General features: G+C 49.5%; 1 protein-coding gene across 1 annotated transcript in view; it reads right to left on the reverse strand.

Annotated features, from left to right (window-relative positions):
- The window catches only part of LOC122375252 (protein abrupt-like), a 31,022-nt gene extending 18,428 nt beyond the window's left edge, over positions 1-12,594 (reverse strand). The window contains exons 1-4 of the mRNA XM_043354529.1: positions 12,390-12,594; positions 8,627-8,836; positions 8,084-8,182; positions 4,954-5,064 (exon numbers count right to left, since the gene is read on the reverse strand). Of these exons, the coding sequence (XP_043210464.1) occupies positions 4,954-5,064; positions 8,084-8,182; positions 8,627-8,836; positions 12,390-12,545 (576 nt within the window). The 5' untranslated portion in view covers positions 12,546-12,594. The remainder of the gene's footprint in view (positions 1-4,953; positions 5,065-8,083; positions 8,183-8,626; positions 8,837-12,389) is intronic.
- Positions 12,595-19,205: the final 6,611 nt, after the last annotated feature.

Genomic DNA, 19,205 nt, shown 5'->3' on the forward strand with positions numbered 1-19,205 from the left:
TTTTTAGGGTAGGTGTAAAACTGATCAACGCGAGGGTACTAAAAGTGTTGTCGCGATCGGCCGCTTTTTACGCAAGTTATTCGTGAAAACCCTTAGGGGGTTGCATCATCCCCTCCCCCCTGTGCCGGCGAGGTTTAAAACTTCTTGTGATCGAATTTACGTAATGAAGAAGGATAAAGGCACAATCTTCTACAGCAGCCAATAGATGACTTAGGACAGGCATATGGAACTACTTAAATCTGATCCGATAGAAGCAGGCTACAGCTCCGTTTGCATATATGCTATGCATATTGCGGAAAGGGCACATTTCGTCCTCGAAAGATACGAATTCATACGTCATAGTAACATATTTCTGTCATGGTCAATTCGCGTAGAAATTGAATACCGGGTGATTACCGAGCTATTGTTCAATCAAAATTTTCCGATTCAAACTCGCTCAGGGTTATCGTGTAGGTAAAGGGGGCCCGCTCAGCAGAATGCGTATGAAATATGGAAAGATTCTGAAAAATGGGTGGGGGCCCGCACACTAGGGGGCCCGCTTTGGAGGCGATGACCCCCCCGAAACAAAATCCTGGCTGCGCCACTGCCAATAACCCAGCCCGTAAAGTTCAGTCGAGCTCTTTGCTAGAAAACCTGGCTGCGGCAGAAATTCCGAAGCAGTTAATCGTTGGGCAGCAATTTTCCATGCCTCCAGAGCACACGTCGGCCCCTAATCCGGTGCCACATAAAGCGCCGCCGCCACAGCAGAGGTCGGTCGGCCGGCCTGCATTCGGCCGACACGGAACAATGGGCGGCCGGCGGCCGGCGCCGCGCGCGCTAAAGCAGCCACTTCCGGCGCACCGGCCAAGTGCCCCTCCGAGATCGGAGCCGAGAGATTTAGAGCCGGCCTGAGCGGTGCGCCACGAGTGGGAGTTGTACTGGCGACTGCGGAGTACGACCCAGATTACCTCAGTGCGCAGAAGTTGAGATTGAGAACAGACATAAGGGAGCCGAATGGGAGAATGGCGCACAGATTACCAGCCATCAGACTAAGCACTGAACCGGATACCTGTGCCCGTCATTTCTGTGAACTGCCAGACTCCACAAAACCTGCATGCCAGATGGCAAAGAAATGAGAAGCACTCAGAAGATCAATACTGCACTGCACAGCTCTCCAAAAGAGCTTTATTGCGCATTAGAGCTGACAAGAACAAGTGAAATAGAAAATTGGGTTCTCTAGACTATCATTGAATAAGACTAAAAGAAAACACACTCAAGGGAAATAACTTCAGAGTAGTTGGCGTCCGCTTTAAGAAAAAAAGGCTCCAGAATCATCAGAAAGGCGTCACAGGACAATGCAGAAGTTCACACACCCAACAGAACTCGCTCTCTCCTGCACAAAATATCACGCAACCCCTACACAAGAAACGCAGCATGACTCCCAGCTCAGCCAACGCGGAACAGGCGACGCGATTTCCCGAGTATGCACACGCCATTTTAGGTCTGTCGCCCACTGGATGAGACTAATACTTTTTTTTCTAACCTCTCGTCTAACCAGTCTAGCCTGCCAGGCTTCCCGTTCGCCGTTAAACGACAGCGAGCTGAACATAGGAACTGGCGTGAAACCAGGACATCAGAACCGAACAAAGGAATGGAACAGGAACGGGACACGAGAACAGGACACGGGAGCGGGGCACGGGACGCGGGTACGGGGCACAAGAAAGGACACGGGAATGGGATACTGAAACGGGTCACAGGAACGGACACGGGAAGGGTCACGGGCACAGGACAAAGAACAGGGCAGGAGAATGGAGAAGGAGAACAGGACAAGGAAGCAAAACTCGGTACAGCGCCTTGACCTGGGAACGGTTTCCGGTTCACCGGATGGGGTCTCGCTGAGCACGGTGTAAGGGTGCGCGACCCGGGGACCGGCAGACAGTGCAGGCGACAGCGGGACACGGGACACGCGACAGGACGTCTCGGCGGGAGAGGGGTGGCAGGGGAGGCGGGCCGGAGACCGCTCGCGGCGCGCGATCGATCGTCGATAGAGTGAGTGGGCCGGCGACGGCGGCGTGCGGTCGGCGGAGCCCTCCCCTCCCCTCTGGGTGCCGCCAGCTGCCGGGCGCTGCTGCCACACACAGGTGGTCGCGGCCGGCCCACTCCAGACGGGCGCGCCGGCGGCGGACGGGCACCGCGCTGGAGCCGCCGCCTCCGCCCGCATACAGCCGAGTCCCCCGCCGTGCCAGTCATCGCACAGAGCCCCTCCACGCGACCAACCGACAGGCCCCTCGGGCCCAGCGGCGATTAGGGCGGTTTGCATCCCGCCAGCCTCGTCCGTCGACACGTGCTCAGCGCCGGCGTCCACGGGGAGCCATTTCCATCACGGCGGGTCCCCCGCTCTGTACCTCCTGCCTATTGGACGTGCCCGTGGGGATCGGCACACATACACACAGGGACAAACGTCACCGACACAGCACGGCAGAGCGGACCGAGCCGAGCAGCGGCGGACGGCTGACGGAAGAGACGCCGCAGCATGGAAATAAACGGACCGCAGGATACCAGCCGAACCGATAAGGAGATAAATGAGAATACAATGACGGTGGTATGGGAGGGGGTGCACGATGGAGAAATAATGGAAACGCTGGATGCAGACGCAAAAAGTAGAGTCTGTCTGACTATCCATTCACTGCAAAGCGTATAGACGCAAATCATAGAGTCTGACTATCCGTTCATTGCAAAGCACGGCTTGAATATCACCCACAGCTTGCAGGCTTCATCTTCAAAAGCAACACCGAACCGATTTTCGGCATGTTTTGGCCGAGGCACGGCGATCATACAGAGCACACAAACACACGTGAAAACAGCTCTCCGAGAACGAGCACTATCTTTTACCGTTATGAACCAATTCCGTGTTATGCGGCCGCGCAGATGTGTTGTCGCTGGAGTTTTACGGCCGCGGCCCGTTACAGTTACGGCTGTACATACACCGTTTGTTTATGCCGTGTGCGTCGTGCGCGCGATGTGACGCGAGCAATGCGTATGCGGTGGCATGCTGACGTGCCTGTGGCTAAGCTGTGAACGTGGCTGGCAGGAGGCAACAGGAGGTGGACCCGAAGGAAAAGCGAAATTTCCTTTACACCCGAAAGTCACAGCATCAGTTGACTTGCACCAAGCAAGAGATCCACCTGGACGAAATGAATAGCATATCGTGTTATGTGCTAGCCAAAATAATTTCCTGAACACAAATTTTATGAAAAGTAATATGAAAGCAAAATCATAACAAGTACATCAGCCTTAAAAGTATATCGAGTAGTAGTGGCGGCACCCATCCTTTCGGTTGGCTTATATTGAGTTTTGATTTTGTTCACCGGCCGAGCGTATCAAATGAAAACGGTGAGACCCACATCACCGGCTGAAGCACATTCTCCACCGCTGGGCAGCAGTTTCGATCCGAGTGGAGTACACCCAGCGTTATTTATCGCCAGTTTTGACGCGATGTTGATGATAAGTGACGCTGCTCTAATGCTGTTTACATGGGAAATATCTACCGTACACCAGCGCTCCAATCAATCTCCCTCGGTCGGCGATGTGGAAATATTTGCGGGTAAAGGGCACTGGAGCAGCCCCGTGGACCGGCGGCGGGTAGCGTTATTAGTGGCGGCCGACTCATAACACGCAGTCGCACATACAGCCAACGAGTCATGTGCACAGGGCACTGCTCATAATAAAGCGACCATATCACCGCTAGCATTTGCCATGCACGTCAGTGAGGTCCACATGATACCTACCATAACCAAACATATCATACCTAACCACACCTACACTGATAGCATAGACCGTGTTCGCGTGATAGCTGCTGCCTACTGGAGCATACACGGTTTCCGATACGGTTGTTGCCATTGACGCACGCTACGTAATTCAATGCACCCTCTGTTGCAAGTCCAGATCCCCACATATATCGACAAAAGAATTTCCATAAGGAAGTCAATAACGTCTGATATCGAACGTAATGATAGTTGTATATAATTAGATAAATAAAAGAAGTAATGATAGTTGCATATTTTCCGCGCAGACTTTGTTCATTTTTATGCATTTGTTATCTCCATTCAAACAATTTAAATAACTTTGAAATCTCCATGTTGTGGCACTTCGTGCTATCGAGGCTTGATGTTGAGAGTTCAGGTGTAGCGAGTGCAATATACATCCATTGAAATGTGACAGCCGACGGGCGTCATCAATGTAATCTAACATAGCTACCTACTGTTGATCACGTCATATGCATGAATCATATGTAGGTAGATACCGTCATCGTTACCTTTACACCGATCAATACAATCTAGGACCACACTGCAAGTCTACTTCACTGCCACAGACTTATCCCCTCCCTCCCAACCAACAAAAAAAAAAAAAAGAATCGGCATTCCGCCTTTGGTGGTTTTTGTGGAGCGCGGCGGGTATATGAGGTACGGTGGGTGCCGATTAGGTAAATACGGACTGTGGATCATGCACTTGGTCTGCGGCGCTTATATGCCGTGGGAATATGAATCGGATGCGAATCGAGGAGGAAGATAAAAAATAGTGTTATGGTGATGCATCATCGGCGAATTAATGGGCTTCGTCGTGTTTTAATGGCGATATAAAGAGAAAAAGATGGCTAAAGAATGACTTAATCGCTAAATGCTGAGATGTATGGAAATGCCAAGATGAGGATATTGTAACCACATGAGGGTTCGTCATACGCCGAGTCTCAGCCGTACGCTGTGAAAACTGAACTGTGAGTGTAGTTTCACACAGGCCCGCGGTGACCGTGGCATGGCCGAGCCCCGCAGCTCGCTCGTCGCTCGGCGGGCGGCACTCCACGGCGAGACTCACCAGGAACTTAGCATGTGCCGGCTGCGGGACTCAACTGGGACTCTGAGGCACTCCGCGCCGGGACTCACCAGGGACTCGGCGGCACTCCGCGGCGGGACTCACCAGGGACTCTGCGGGCGCCGGCTGCTCCTCTCGCAGGTGGGACGGCGTCAGGCCCTTGATGCTCAGTACCTCGGCTGTACGCAGCAGCGACGGAAGAGCGCTGTTGGATACCTGGCCGACACAAGACACAACAGTTAGAAAGGAAGTACGTCAAACTACTCCTGCACCTGCAGTGCTTAAACGCGCTGAGCTGTGGCGGAGCAGCGGGATAACAATGATCCACTGTATCAAAAACACACCTGTTTATGCAATAGAAGTCGGTTACAGCCCAGGACTGTCAAGGAGGCACGACCCGAAACACAGTGTCAATGTTTGGAAAGCCGCTAATTAACGCCAAACGCTAGGTCACAGCGCTGCAGGCACGGTAACATAATTAGCAGCTCACTTCAAGGGTTGCATTTAACAATAAAGGAGACAATAGCAGCGGCATGCCCCTGGGACACCGTTAATGTAGTTGCAGGTCAGTGCTCTGCGAGGACCAGGATTTCATTGAAAACAAAGGCCAAGAAACAACCAATGAAACGAGAAGAAGGCACTGCCAGGAGCCGTTAGCAACACAAATTACATTTTTAAAGTATCGAAAGAAGACTAAATGTACCCAAATGTAGACATCAAATAAGAGAAATGATAGTTGTGATCGCACAAACAGCAGAAACTTGCGCTGCAAGAACGAGAGAAATGGAACAAGACGAGAAAAGAAAATATTCCTAAACAAGAAATTCCACACACCGGGGCGGAGGGCATCACAAGTGTCCGAATAACACATCGGTACCAAGAGCCCTCCGTTCCGGGTGGGTCCCTCGCCAGTCACCGTTGTCTGCGCGGCACGATCGTCTGTTGTGTGACGGTGACACAGCCGGCGGGCTATATCATTTCCGGCCGCGCGCACGGCAGCACCGGCGACCTTTTATCGCGAGAGGGAGGCCGTCGGCCGTCTGCCTGCCTCACCAGCGGCCAGCGGCTGGCGGCGGCTCCAGTGAACCAGCGCTCAGTGGGAGGTCATGAGCTCCCGGCATGTCGGCCGACCGGGATATTGCACTGCTGCTCGATCGGAACTTTATTTTCAAGTAAATTACTTTGAGTCTCGACAAGCACGCCAGCTAATGGATATTTAAAATTCTTTAACACCCAACTGCATTGCATATTCAGAACCACAGACCTTCTTAGAATTAGCTGGCGGTACTGAGGAATTCGAGGAACGATGGCCGCGCTGATGATATTTGAAAGTGCTCCCACTGCCGCGCTGGTAATTTTCCCAAATACGATATCGAGAACCTAACTTATAAGGGCAGCGACGGTGACTTCACGACGGTAGCGGGAGTGATGCTTGGAGACTGATCTCTGAACTTATCCGAGCAGCCGTCAATATGATGGGTCCGGCGCTAGCCCATCCAGCCTCGTTTCAGAGCTCCCAATCACCAGCCATCAGCTCTCAAGGAAAATGAGAAATCGCTGAACCTCAATTTTCCTGATGTACTTTATGTACGGCATTAGGAAGTTTCACCAAGTATGCTTTATGTACGACGTTGGAAACTTTCAGACACTCCCATACTGAGCATGCATCACGGCAAGGAAGTCACGGTCTCGGGTGTGGCTAATGTCACGGAAGGCGACGACAACGGAATGTTGTGTGTTAAACGGTACCGCAAAGCTGCTTTTTTGTACAGGATATCGCATCCAAGATCCTATCTGGCTAGACAGCATCACAACATACCGGCTAGAGCCTTCCGCAATTATTTCCAGTAGCAGTCAAAAGGCATATCTCCCGCTGTTGGCTGACCTTGTCGAATCCTTTACACCTGTCCCCGTACACAGACTCTTTCGCCGGCCGCATCTCGGCTAGCACCCTCCCCTACCGGCCCTATCCCTGCCCACACCCTCTCCTGTCGCCTCCACCCCTGCTGTGACAGCCCGGGCCCGTATGGCGGCAGTTTTAATCAGTGTCGCCGCCGCCGGCCGCGCCGGCCGGCAATGGACCGGTCGCCGGTGAGATTGCATACCCGGCCGAACGGGTCACCCGGAGCATTAGCAGTCGGGCCGCGCCGGTCATGCGAGCGGGCCAATATCAGCGGCCGGCCGTGACCGCCGGCAGGGGAACGGCGCCGGTCACCGGGGGACGCGCCGACCCCTATCCCGGCACTGCCCAGCGCCCCGCGGCAGTCATTTATCTGTTACAACCAACGTGATTTCAGGAAAGAGAAAGAGACGCCAGCTTGATCATTGGCCAGAATCGAAAGCTCTCACTATGGAAGGAAGTCAAAATAAATCTCAGTAATCACTGGCTTCATTGTGATTGGCTCCATGGTAATAACGTGAGATATTGCAAATGAGATACCAATACGACGATACTGCAACATCATTGTATACAAAGACCGCAGTTCAGGTAATTCATCGCCGACAGTTGAGAAAGTTCTTGGACTAGTTCACCATTCAATAGTCATAAGTCAACATCCAGTGATGATGAGTCAGTCTACACTGTCCTGCTATCCAAAATAAGCCTGTCCGACATTTTCAAAACATTGCTAAGGGGAGAGATCAAATCCCGCCAGGACGAGTAACCGGAACTAGGAACCGCAACTAGATTCGATGATGTCTTCATTAACAGCCTTATAGTGACCAAAGTTGGTAGGTTCTTTCACGTTTTACAAGAGCTTTTGGCAATGCAATTCGCTTTGTAAATATTGGCACTTATTTGTTCAGATGACGTGCTCCTACACCATGTCACGATTAATCTACACGCATCAGCAGTGAATATGCGACTAGAAACTGTCCGATGCTTATCTTTCACGTCCGCATTCTGCCACCAGCCAGTGACTGGGTGCTGCCAATGCCGTGATCCGACGGCGGCGCGCCGGACCGGGCGCGTTCCATCCGCCGACTGCCCCGAGGAGCCGAGCGCCGGGCGACGTGCCTGGCCGGCATACCTCCGGGCCGCGCACCCGGTCGTCGCCGCGGCGCCAGCCTCGGCCGGACACGCCAAACACGCACACCGCGCGAGGGGCTAATTCCGTCCGTCCCCACCGGTGGCCGGGCGCTCCGCGGCCGCTGGCCGACTGTCCTGGCGCCGAGCGGCCGTCCAGCGGACGGTCGGTGGTTCCGCCGACCCAGGCGGCGGCGGAGCGGCACTCACCTGCACCTCGCCCTGGTAGATGAACGCCAGCAGCGTCTGAATGTCGGCGAACTTGCAGTCGCGCATCACGATCACCGGGTGCTGCTGGCATGGCAGCGTCTGGCGACAAATCGCAACAGCGTGACCCAACAGCCGCGCTCACCACTCATCGAGCGCTTAGCGAGATGAAAGCCCAGGATAGCATAGTCGATATTACACTAAAGCCTAACTCGCTGTGAAAAGCCCAAATGTTGAACAATGTATCAAGCTCCCTTCGATGTTAAATCTCCTCGGTACTTATCTGCCTAACCTACTCGACTAATGAACTATGCAGCGAGACCGTATCGATAAATGAAGGAACACTACCACACGAATTTGGAGTGGGTGCTGGGTACGAAACGTTTTCAGCGAAAATCGAACATTACCTGAAAATAAAGCCAACGGCACAGTAACCGTCCCAAACCATATCCCGCAGCTGAAATCAATTACCTAACAAAAACACAAAACTCGTAAAAACCGTTAGATGTCGACGCGGACGAGCAGTGGCGCGGCGCGCCGACCCACCTTGAAGAGCTGTTTGAAGTAGGGGCTGCAGGCGGAGAGGACGACCCGGTGTGCGCCCACGGTGCGCCCCTCGGCCGAGAGCGTCACGTCCACCAGCTCCTCCCCCAGCAGCTGCTCGTGCAGCGCCGACGAGATCGACGACTGGAAGTTGTTCCAGCGCAGGTTGAACATCTGCTGACCGCCCGAACCCATGTTGGCAGCCCCCGGCCGCTGAAATAACGCAAAACGAGGAATTTTGAAAAAAACCTTAGGGAAGCTCAATTGAATGGTTTGATTAAAAGTGTTTGCCAACAGTTTTTGGTGGTACTTACTGATGTCAAAAAGTAGTGGGAGCAGCACACCATACAACACCATAGAGGCATATAAGAAAGCTCTACCTATCATGACACCATAAACTGGTGTCCAGATAGGTTGATAATACTATCAGCTGTGACCAGTAGTCATATGATCCAGATCAGCGTCAGTAACTTATCTGTCAACTTATAGGTACACTTCCTTGCATCGGCATTGAGTAAGCTATCTTATCATAACCATGACATGGCCTCCATGCACCCCACAATGATGAATCAGAAAATGTCCTCTTCAGACATGATGAAATATGCATCGTGCTAAGGAGGCTACCCTTGCAATGCCCAGATAAAGTCTAATCAAAGTCAAAATCCAGCAAGAGACATCCATGCTCAATACATTACCAAAAACTCAGGGGTGGATCCAGGGGGCTTTGGGGGCTTAGCCCCTAGCCAAAAAAGTAGTGCCGCCCTTGGCCGCCCCGACACGAAGACTGGTGCAACAACTTTAGAATGTTAGCATTCTGCACCATATGGAATACATAGTCCACCCTTTCAAAGCCAAACGGCGCCCCTACCGAGCCACTTGCGCTCTACTAAGGCAAGCACTGTAGCCACCCCATCCAAGCTCAATGGCACCCCTCTCAAGCACCTGTCGCCCCTCAACAGACACTGGCACACTAGGTATCAAATATCGAAGTCATCCTACCCAAGCCCAGGGGAGCCCCTCAAAAACAACCGGCGCCCTGTTGATGACCATTGCGCACGCCGCGCGGCCATCCTATCCAAGCTCAATGGCATCCCTATAAGGCACCATGCACCCCCCCCCCCCCAACAGATACTGACGTCCTATCTAATGTTTTAGCCGCCCCAGCCAAGCCCAAGAACGCCCCTCCAGGATAACCAGCACCCTATTAATGACCACAACTGCCCCATTCAAGCTTGATGACATCTCTCTAAAGCACCCAGTGCCCATTGACACTGATGTGATAATGAAAACCGCAGTTGCCGCATCCAGGATAGATGGCGCCTCTCAGGCCTAAAAATAAAAAAAACAGCAACAGCCTACTAAAGAACACAGTCACCCTATCCAAAATCGAGGGCTCCTATCTTATATCTAGAATTCAGCACCCTACTCAAGCCCACAGGCACCTAATGAATAATGATCAAGATCAATGGCGCCCCTCAAGAGTCATCAATGCCCTACTAGAGGTTCCTCAGGAAAAGGGCACAATTTACACGATGTCACAAAAAAGGAACACGCTACCTACAACTTACAAGTACAGTCACCCCATCCGAGATCGATGGCATAGCTCAAGAGCCAAACAATGCCCTACCTAAGACAATGGTCACCTTATCCAAAAGATCAATTGCACCCTTCCAAAATCACCAGTGCCCTGCTGCAGACCCAAGCGACCCTATCCAAGAGCAATAACATCTCCTCTCCTCAAGGGCGGCTGGTGCCCTGTTGAAGACAACAAGGACCCAAATTTGAGAGCAATTGACCCAGCTGGGTGATTTCCTCCTTTTGTAGTGTTCACCCTTTCAAAACTGAAAAAATGACAAAATAAAGCATAGGAAGAAAGAACACATCCTCCTAAGGTTGAAAAGTGAGACCACATTAATACTTATGATACTTTTTACACAAGCCATTTATAAGTTACACGCAACCACATGTTAAGTCAGGTAAGGTTATCTTACACTGTTATGCTACATAAGGTTACTTCAGGTGAGATAAGCTTTTGTTATTTCTGCTTGTAGAGTACTTGATTTATAGCATAAAATGAGCGTATGAAGTGAACAATTTTCAAGGTTGATAATTATGGTTTGTGTCAATATGGTGTGGCTCTTATTCAATTTTGAGCCTTTGGTGCAAACCAGCAATTTCACCCCTAGCCGATAGCCATCCTCAATGTGGAAGCATCACCCTGCACATGCAACATAGGTAGGTGGATGCAGGCCATAGTCACTAGCATACTTGTAAGTTGTAGGTAGCGTGTTCCTTTTTTGTGACATCATGTAAATTGTGCCCTTTTCCTGAGGAACCTCTTTGATAGCTACATTGTTTTGGGATCTTTCATAAGATTGCAGATCAGTTTAATGAAAAAATGTAATTTTAATGTCAAAAACTGTCTAACAAGTAACAGATGCAGTTTTTCACCCATGAAAAAGTTCACACCATGTCAGCAATCAGCATTCTCTCGTGACACCTCCTGGGCGGTGTTTCACGGGACGCTGCTACCACGCTGCTATCAAATTGCGCGAGCTGACGTCACACTTGCGGTAGTGTTGGAGCAATGGGCCTGTTGATGTTTCCATGGAAACCCAATTTGACACGTGTAAAAGCAGCGTGCTGCTATCACCAGTGAAACAGGGCCCTGGTATTTATCGCTTTGGGTGGATGCTTGTGGACAGGTGCTTTAGACAAGGATGAGATAATCTCAGTATTTGTTCAGAAAATGTCCAATCTAAAATTGTGGTGCCGTTGATAAAAATATGCAGCATAAGGTTAGGTCAGGTTTGATGATGCTTTTTCCCTGGCATCCCAGGAAGATGCCAGAAACCATTGTAGGCTGTAGGTTTGTAGGGTAGGTTGTAGGTTTGTAGGTAAGGTTAGGTCAGGTCAGGTTTGTTTTGGTCTATACATCTCAGTCATCCCAATCTGGCATCTTCCTTGGACGCCAGGCTTACTAATACTGCAGGTTTTAGGTTTCAGGCTGGTGTTTTAGGTGATAGGTTTTAGGTTGCAGGTTTAGGTTATAGGTTTTATGTTGTAGGTTGTAGGTAAGGTTAGGGGTCTGTTCCCGTCGCTCCTCCAAAAAAAACTTTGGAAAACTTTGTAAAACAAAATTCACATTTGTATTACATGCGCCAAATATGTCTACGCAGAGCCTCCTCTGAAAATCCAACTTTCGTTTGGGATGAGGGAGGAGGCAAATAGTGGTGGCGAGATGTGGAATCAAGATGAGCTTGGATGAGCTTGGAGGAGCGACAGGCACAATTTTTTAAACGAGAGGAGGTTAGAGGAGCTTAGAGGAGGTTAGAGAAGCGACGGGAACAGCCCCTAGGTTAGGTTTGGTTTAATTACAAAGCTTCTCTGGGTATAGCACCTCTCCTTGATTGCAAAACACGAGTGTGAACTGTGACGCCTACTTTACGACTACCCATGTTTGGCCAGCATAATCTTGATGTTAGAAACAAGTCTATCAGCACGTCCATAAAGGGAACAATACCAGCACTGGATGAGCATACCGTGATAACCTCATCATAATTTGAATTGTTTTATTTTCCATTCCAAGCCCCCCTGGGCCCTGGATCAGTCACTGTTGTTGCCTAGCCTTGACAGCACCTCCTGTAGCATACCAATAAATCTGAGAACTAATTCATGTTCATGAGAATTCATGAGAATTCTCATTCATGAGAATGTCATCGAAAAAGAATGGCAAAGTGAATATTGCAATAAATTAATGACTTACCGCCCCTGGCTCGCGACCACACAACCACCCTTTCCAGCGCATGAGCGCAGCAAGGAAATGTAGAGTTGAACGATCCAAACGATCCAAACAATCGAGAACGGCTATCGATAAAAAGATATGCACCGGCGAGATTTCACTATAGTGCTGACAATGCATATATCGAAATATAAAACATTTTTTATTTTCAAGTTTTCAAGCTTTGATTGAGTCACCGGTAGGATAAGATCCTTGCAAGTTTTTTTTTCTGGAAAAACCTTGGATTACCTTTGACATGACTCATGCGTCTGCTAAGAGTGGCTGAGGCATCGATACAGTGGCGTTGCCAGGAACACTAAAAAGAGGGTAAACTCAAGGCTCGATAGACGGCAAACTGCCCGTCAGTTGTCGATGGTTCCGGGCCGCGTATATTTATAATAGGCGAGAAACTGCAACGTAAGTTGAATCATCTTGTTGTAACTGAACTTGAAGATATGTGAAATGATGTTTGACCCATGCATTAGGTATGGTGGGTGCAAGGGTGGGTGGGTTGTAGGGCCGCGCGAGGGTTAGGTGAAGCCGACGGTCATTGACCTTAGATGACCCTTGCCGGCTTAGAGGGGGGGTTTAACCACTAGCGTCGCCACGGGGGGGGGCAAAAGTCCCCAATCTTCGATCGGGCGTTTTTTCCTTAACCCGGCAGGCGGTTAAGGGGGGCATTCCCCCCCCCGGCCCTCGTATCTCCGAAACTTCTGGGCGGATCCGTAAAATTTAAAGGCTTCGATAGCCCTGTCAAATTTGTTGAGGGAACTCCAATTTCTTATTTCATTGACCTCGGGGTCACCGATGACGTCACAGGTCAGGTCAAGGATAAAATGTTTAGCCGTTCACGGGTCTTCTAGGGAATGCGCTATAACATTGAGTAAAACGCATTTTGTCGAAAATCAGCCATAGGGCTAGGGCATAAGTTGCCTATTACATAGGTACCTATGTTGCTACTGGATGTCACTGATTGGCCAGGTCAGGTCACAGGTCAGGTCACCAAGGGTCAGCACATGAACCCAACTTTACTAGGGTTGTGCGATGCATGTTTTATGGACAAATTTTCATTTCCAGCTCAATGGTGCTGGTTACCAGAACATCACGATCCAGCGCGACTCGAGGGAGGACGTCAGACGCCGGATCTCTGAAGCGGGACGATCGGCCATGTTCCGTTGTGTGCGGGGCATTATAAGTGGAAAGGCCGCCGGCCACAAACTACCGGATGTGGCCCCTGACGCCTTGAATGTGTTTTTTTACGGAGATCGGTGTAAAAACGGCCCAATCTGTTACTGTCGCGCGTCCCCCCGATTTCCGTGAGCTGCCTGTTCGACTCCCCCGTGTCTCCACCGCTCAGTTCCGTGTGAGACCTGTCACTATGGGAGAGCTGCGTGCTACGGTACTGTGCATGAACGGCAGCGGGGCGTGTGATGCAGACGGGATTACGATGAAGTTTTTGAAATCCTGCTTTGACGCGATAGCACATGTGATCCTTTGCGTAATTAACACTAGTTTGGTCACCAGTACAGTACCTACGCCGTGGAAGCTCTCCGTGATACAGCCCATTTACAAGTCAGTCGGTGCTCTCACCGACCCATCTAGTTTTCGCCCTATATCGCTTGTGCCCTGTCTCTCAAAGATCATAGAACGGCTAGTTCACGAACAGTTGTACTCTTTCTTCGTCAACAACTGCCTTCTTGCTTCCGCCCAACATGGCTTTCGCCGAAACTATTCTACCGAAACGGCACTTATTCAAATTACCGATCGCATCCATCAGGCCATGGATCAGGGTCATATCTGTCTTCTTGTCTTGTTAGACCTGAGTAAATGTTTTGATGTTGTGAATCACGCCAAACTGCTTCAAAAACTTGAACTTTATGGAGTGAACACTGAGTGGTTCCAAAGTTATCTTTCGGATCATTTTCAATACGTTCGGATGAGCTCGCCACAGAACGAACAGGTGACCTCCAAACCGATGAGAAACCCGATTGGAGTGTACCAAGGTACCTCGCTCGGACCTTTGTTGTACACCGTGTACTCGAACGACATCAGTTTGTACGTAGAGAGCGAGGTGACCATCGTTCAATACGCTGATGATACTCAGCTCCTCGTTACGGGCAGAAAAAGTGACATCGCATCACTGGTTCATCGCATGGAGTGTGCACTTAACACCCTGCATCGCTGGTTTATGCAAAATTCCTTGAAACTGAACTCCAGTAAGACGCAGCTTATAGTTTTGGGTACGCGCCAAATGTTACGAAGTGTTCCGCCTGTTACCCTTACCGTGAGCGGCAGTACCATCCACGAGAGTGATCGCGTCAAAAACTTGGGCGTGGTGATGGACCGCACACTGTCTTACGAGTACCATATAGATCAGCTTGTCGGACGATGCACTGGTCTTCTTATAGGTCTTAGTCATGCCAGATATAGACTACCGAAAGAGACTCTCATCACTATTGTCAACGCATTGGTTCTGTCAACCGTGAGATATTGTATCAGTGTCTATGGTACTGCGGTCGCCAAAAACATGTCTCGTGTTCAAAAGGTAATTAACTTCGGTGCACGAGTTATCACGGGGCGGCGCAAGCATGACCGCGTGAGTGACGCACTCAGAACTCTCACCTGGCTCCCGGCTCGTGAACTGGTGACTTACCACACTCTATGCCTACTCAAGCGCATGTTGGTGACCGGCGCTCCTCAGGATATCGCCGAGCAGCTCTCCACAGTAGGAGAGGGGAGAGAGCGCAACACACGGCAGGACGCAGACCTCGCTCTTCCACGGATAAGATCCGAGTCCGGCCGAAGGAGATTTTTGTACCGTGCTGTGTCGGCTTTCAATGCCCTGCCTCTCGCTGTCAGGGAGCAACCACCGGGCGCTTTTAAAAGGAATGTGAAACGGCGTCTGGGCCAATTTTAGAAAGTATGCGTGCTTGTGGGCTATGTATTTTTTTATGTGTGCTTGATTGCGTCACCATCCCCTTGTATTTACTTTTTCACCTCCTATGACACGAACTCAAGAATAGCCATGTTGTATGGATGAGTTTTTAAGTGTTCAATAAACAATAAACAATAAACAATCACGTACGGTTTAGGTCACTTTCTGGTGGAGGTCAGCTGTTCAGGTCAGTGTCAGGTCAAAGAAGGTCAAAGCTCAAAGTTGATAGTTTGCATGAACATGTGTACCTACATTGTACCAGGGATATAATAAAATTGTTCCAAGTGCATTTTACCTATGAATGATACTTAACTAAAACGCCTCGAAGTTAACGATAAGAACAACAACTTAACAGTTCAAAAACTTGCAAATTTCGCTGCCTGCTGAGCTCGGGCGCCGGGCGGTAGTACCCAGTGGGCGGTGTTACCCCGGAAAATGTAGGCATTTACTAAATCTGGAATAATGCAATTATGAACCAAACTACAAGAAAACAATTTGTTGATATGCATGCAAAATTAATGCGATAATTTAAGGAAGCTGAGAGTTTGACTATGTGGCCAAAAATTACGTGACCAGAACCTAAAAGGTTAGGGGGTCGGTGTTCGCCCGTCTTCCCCTATACCACTCGACGTGCCTGAGCGAGGTAAACACGATGATGCCAAAATTGCGGCTCTGCGGCCGTTTTTCGCGAAGTTATTTACCAAAAACCGAACCCGACCTTGAGCCACTTGACCTGACCTCAGTGGTCACCGGTTGACCTGAGACCTTAAAATCGGGTTTCAGTCGCTGTGTCTCGTAACGGCGCACACGCTCGTTTTTTCTGCGACGCTCTAACTTTATCAGGGGCGAAACGGTGAACGGGGATCGTACCAACCGTATGTAGGGGAGACCCGGGAGGTATGGGCCCCCTGGAGGTATGGGCCATCGCAGTTTTGAAGAAGTGTTGCGTATTTTAACACATTTGATGGCGTTAACTGGTAGCAACCATTCCGTTATACAACCCACCCACGTGACTTTCAAAATCTTCCTCAGTCTTCTTTGGCAATGAGCGGTGATAAAGCGTTTTTGCCCTCTTCGAGTAAAATACTATACATACAGAAAATTCGAGATAAATTTGAACCAGGCTCGTTTTATGATGTCAGACCATCGCTAACATAAAGTTTAAAGCATGGAAATTATGACTGGGTAGAAAATTTGAAGCTTCTTGCAATATTATGAGCTGAGATGCTACGCACATTCTGGCGTCCTAACCGGGAGGCTCGGGCCACCCACCCGGCACCCCGTTGATCCTAATAAATAAATAAAAAGATGCTTATATTGAATGTCCCCGTCAATAAGTTTTTTTTTGTCACGCAAGGTCGAAAATTTACCTTCAAATTTCATTCGAACAGAAAAATATTATTGATCTTATTTCATGGTGCATGATTAAGTTTACCAAAATACATATGGGCCCAAGTGACCTCCACGAAGTAAGCTGTTGGCCACTTATGCGGTTCCTGGGCTCTAAGAGAGATCAAGGTAGATACCAGTTACGAGTATTATTCTCACTGTCGAGAAAAGAATATGAAACATGGCACCGGCCCATACCTCGCGGGCCATGGCCCATCGCCTGGTGTATTTTGATGGATTGAAAAAGCACATGATTTATTGAAAGTTATCTGGAGACAAAATAGTTGATCCCAGATGCCTAATATCAGGCACACGTTGTAGGCGAAAGGCAATTTCACGTACACAGAGTGAAAAACCGGGTCTAGCCACTGCCCACTGGAAGAAAATTGCCTTTTCACAAAACCGGCCCATACCTCCCGGGTCTCCCCTACCTACCCCCCTCGGCCGGCGCGTATGTAGAAAACCAATATAGGTCCGGTGAGGGTTAAGGCGGCGCAATTCACCCTCCTTCCCCTAAAGGTAATGGATAGGGCGCAAAATTGGCATAACCTTTGGTCACTGATATAAAAAATCCGAGATGATAGCTACCTACCTAGTACCTAGGTACCTACTGATATTCTTATCAATCACTGACAGTTTCGACAATCGTTCGGTTGGTGTAACTGTGACCAGCATTCTATTTTTTTCTGAGGTGACGTCACTTGAAGTGACCTGATGACCTGACCTTGAGCGACCTGGGTCTGAACTTTTCGCAACGTATGCGGAATAGATGCATGAACTGAGTGTGTGTGTGAAAACGGCGGCGCTGGCCACGCCGCTGTTTTTTAGATATCTGCGAAAAACCCGTAAGGCCAGTGTCCAAACATCCCCGGCCCTGCGTGGACGTATATATGTTACGGGTCATATGCTAACTTGGGCAGTATGCAAACTACCCGGACAGTATGTAAACTACCCAACAGCCCGGGCAGTATGCAATACCCCCATGGTAGTATGCATACTACCCGGGCAAGATGTTTTCTCGGGCAATATATGCTGACCGTGGCCCGTGAGACTATATGCAATAGCTCGGCATATATACATACATGTCAATGACAGACGCTTTAACCCGCGCCGGGGCGGTGCTCGGCGCCAGTCGTGCCGGGCTGGGGGGGGGGAGGGTTGAACACCCCTGCTCGACTCCCGTGCCACTTAGCGGAACAGAAGTAAGCGGCATGTAAGATGCCCTAGGCATTTTAAGGTCAGGTCAAAGAATAGGGCAACAGAGGTTATCAAAGATCAAACTTCATCTTTTTCATTTTTTTTTTTTTTTATAAATTCGCCCATAACTCGGAAGATAGTAGAGCCACAGCGCCGCAGTAAGACGCATTCGATAGCTCTTTTAGCGCTTTCTGGAATAGGTGAGTACTCGAAGTTGATCTAAGTTCAAAATTTGACCTGAGGTCAAGGTCACGACCTGACATGAAATGGTCATGTTGTTTATCAGCCGCTCCTTATCATCGAACCGAACAAATCTAAGGTTGTTTCCATGACCATCGCTCCAACACGTCTCCATGAAAAATAATGGTCAAAGAACTGTTGGAGACCTTTTATGACCTGATATGACCTCATGGTCATAAAAAGGGGCCACACGTGCAATTTTCTCAATTCAGTGCGTCATGTTTACCTGTAACCCGATGTTTGAGTGCTTAGAATGACGTTCATCAAAAGGGGCGTCCTTCAACTTTCTCCTGTCAACTTCTTAGGGAGACTGTGCAATATTGACCTGACCTAAAGTCATCGGTATGATATCAAAATTCAAATACATGCATTTTGAACCTATAATTTTACTCTTATTAATCGCTTAAAGTTTCAAAGCGATCGTTCGGTCGGTGTAGCTATGGCGAGCATTCTAACTTTTTCTGGGGTAAGGTCACTTGACCTGACCTGGTAACCCGACCATAACAACTTGTAACGTCTTACATGTGATGGTTTCATCATCATGTAACATTAGCTAAGTTGAAACACCCTCTGCAGGTCCAAGTGCCAAACCAAAGCCAGCGAGTGATGGCACCATATATCTGTCGTCATTTCAGATGAAAATGCCGCTGGCAATGAAATTCAATGAAATACTGGGGAAATATTTTAAGTCTTTATATTCAAACATTATTTCACCCTTCGATCGATAAATCACGTTTGACGGCAAAAAAGACTTCGCGATTGAACTACGTTACTTTTTTAAAATTTAGTCCGAACCTTTTGAAAAGAAGGATTCACAAGGACAGAACCCCCGCTAAGCGAAGCTTGTTGCGGTAACCCTGCCCTCTACCCTCCGATCGCGCAATGCTGGTTCTATGGCAGAATTTGGAGTCCAAAGTTTAAAGTGCGCACAGAGCCGCGAACGGCCGGTCCTCCCACTGACTTCGCTTGGCTACGGCCTGCCACAAACCGCAACCATGCCTATGAGGAGGCAGTAAACGTCAATCGCCCGTCGCGCTTCG

Source organism: Amphibalanus amphitrite, unplaced genomic scaffold (genome assembly GCF_019059575.1).
Source record: "Amphibalanus amphitrite isolate SeventyFive unplaced genomic scaffold, NRLGWU_Aamphi_draft 001804F_arrow, whole genome shotgun sequence".
NCBI lineage: Eukaryota > Metazoa > Arthropoda > Thecostraca > Balanomorpha > Balanidae > Amphibalanus > Amphibalanus amphitrite.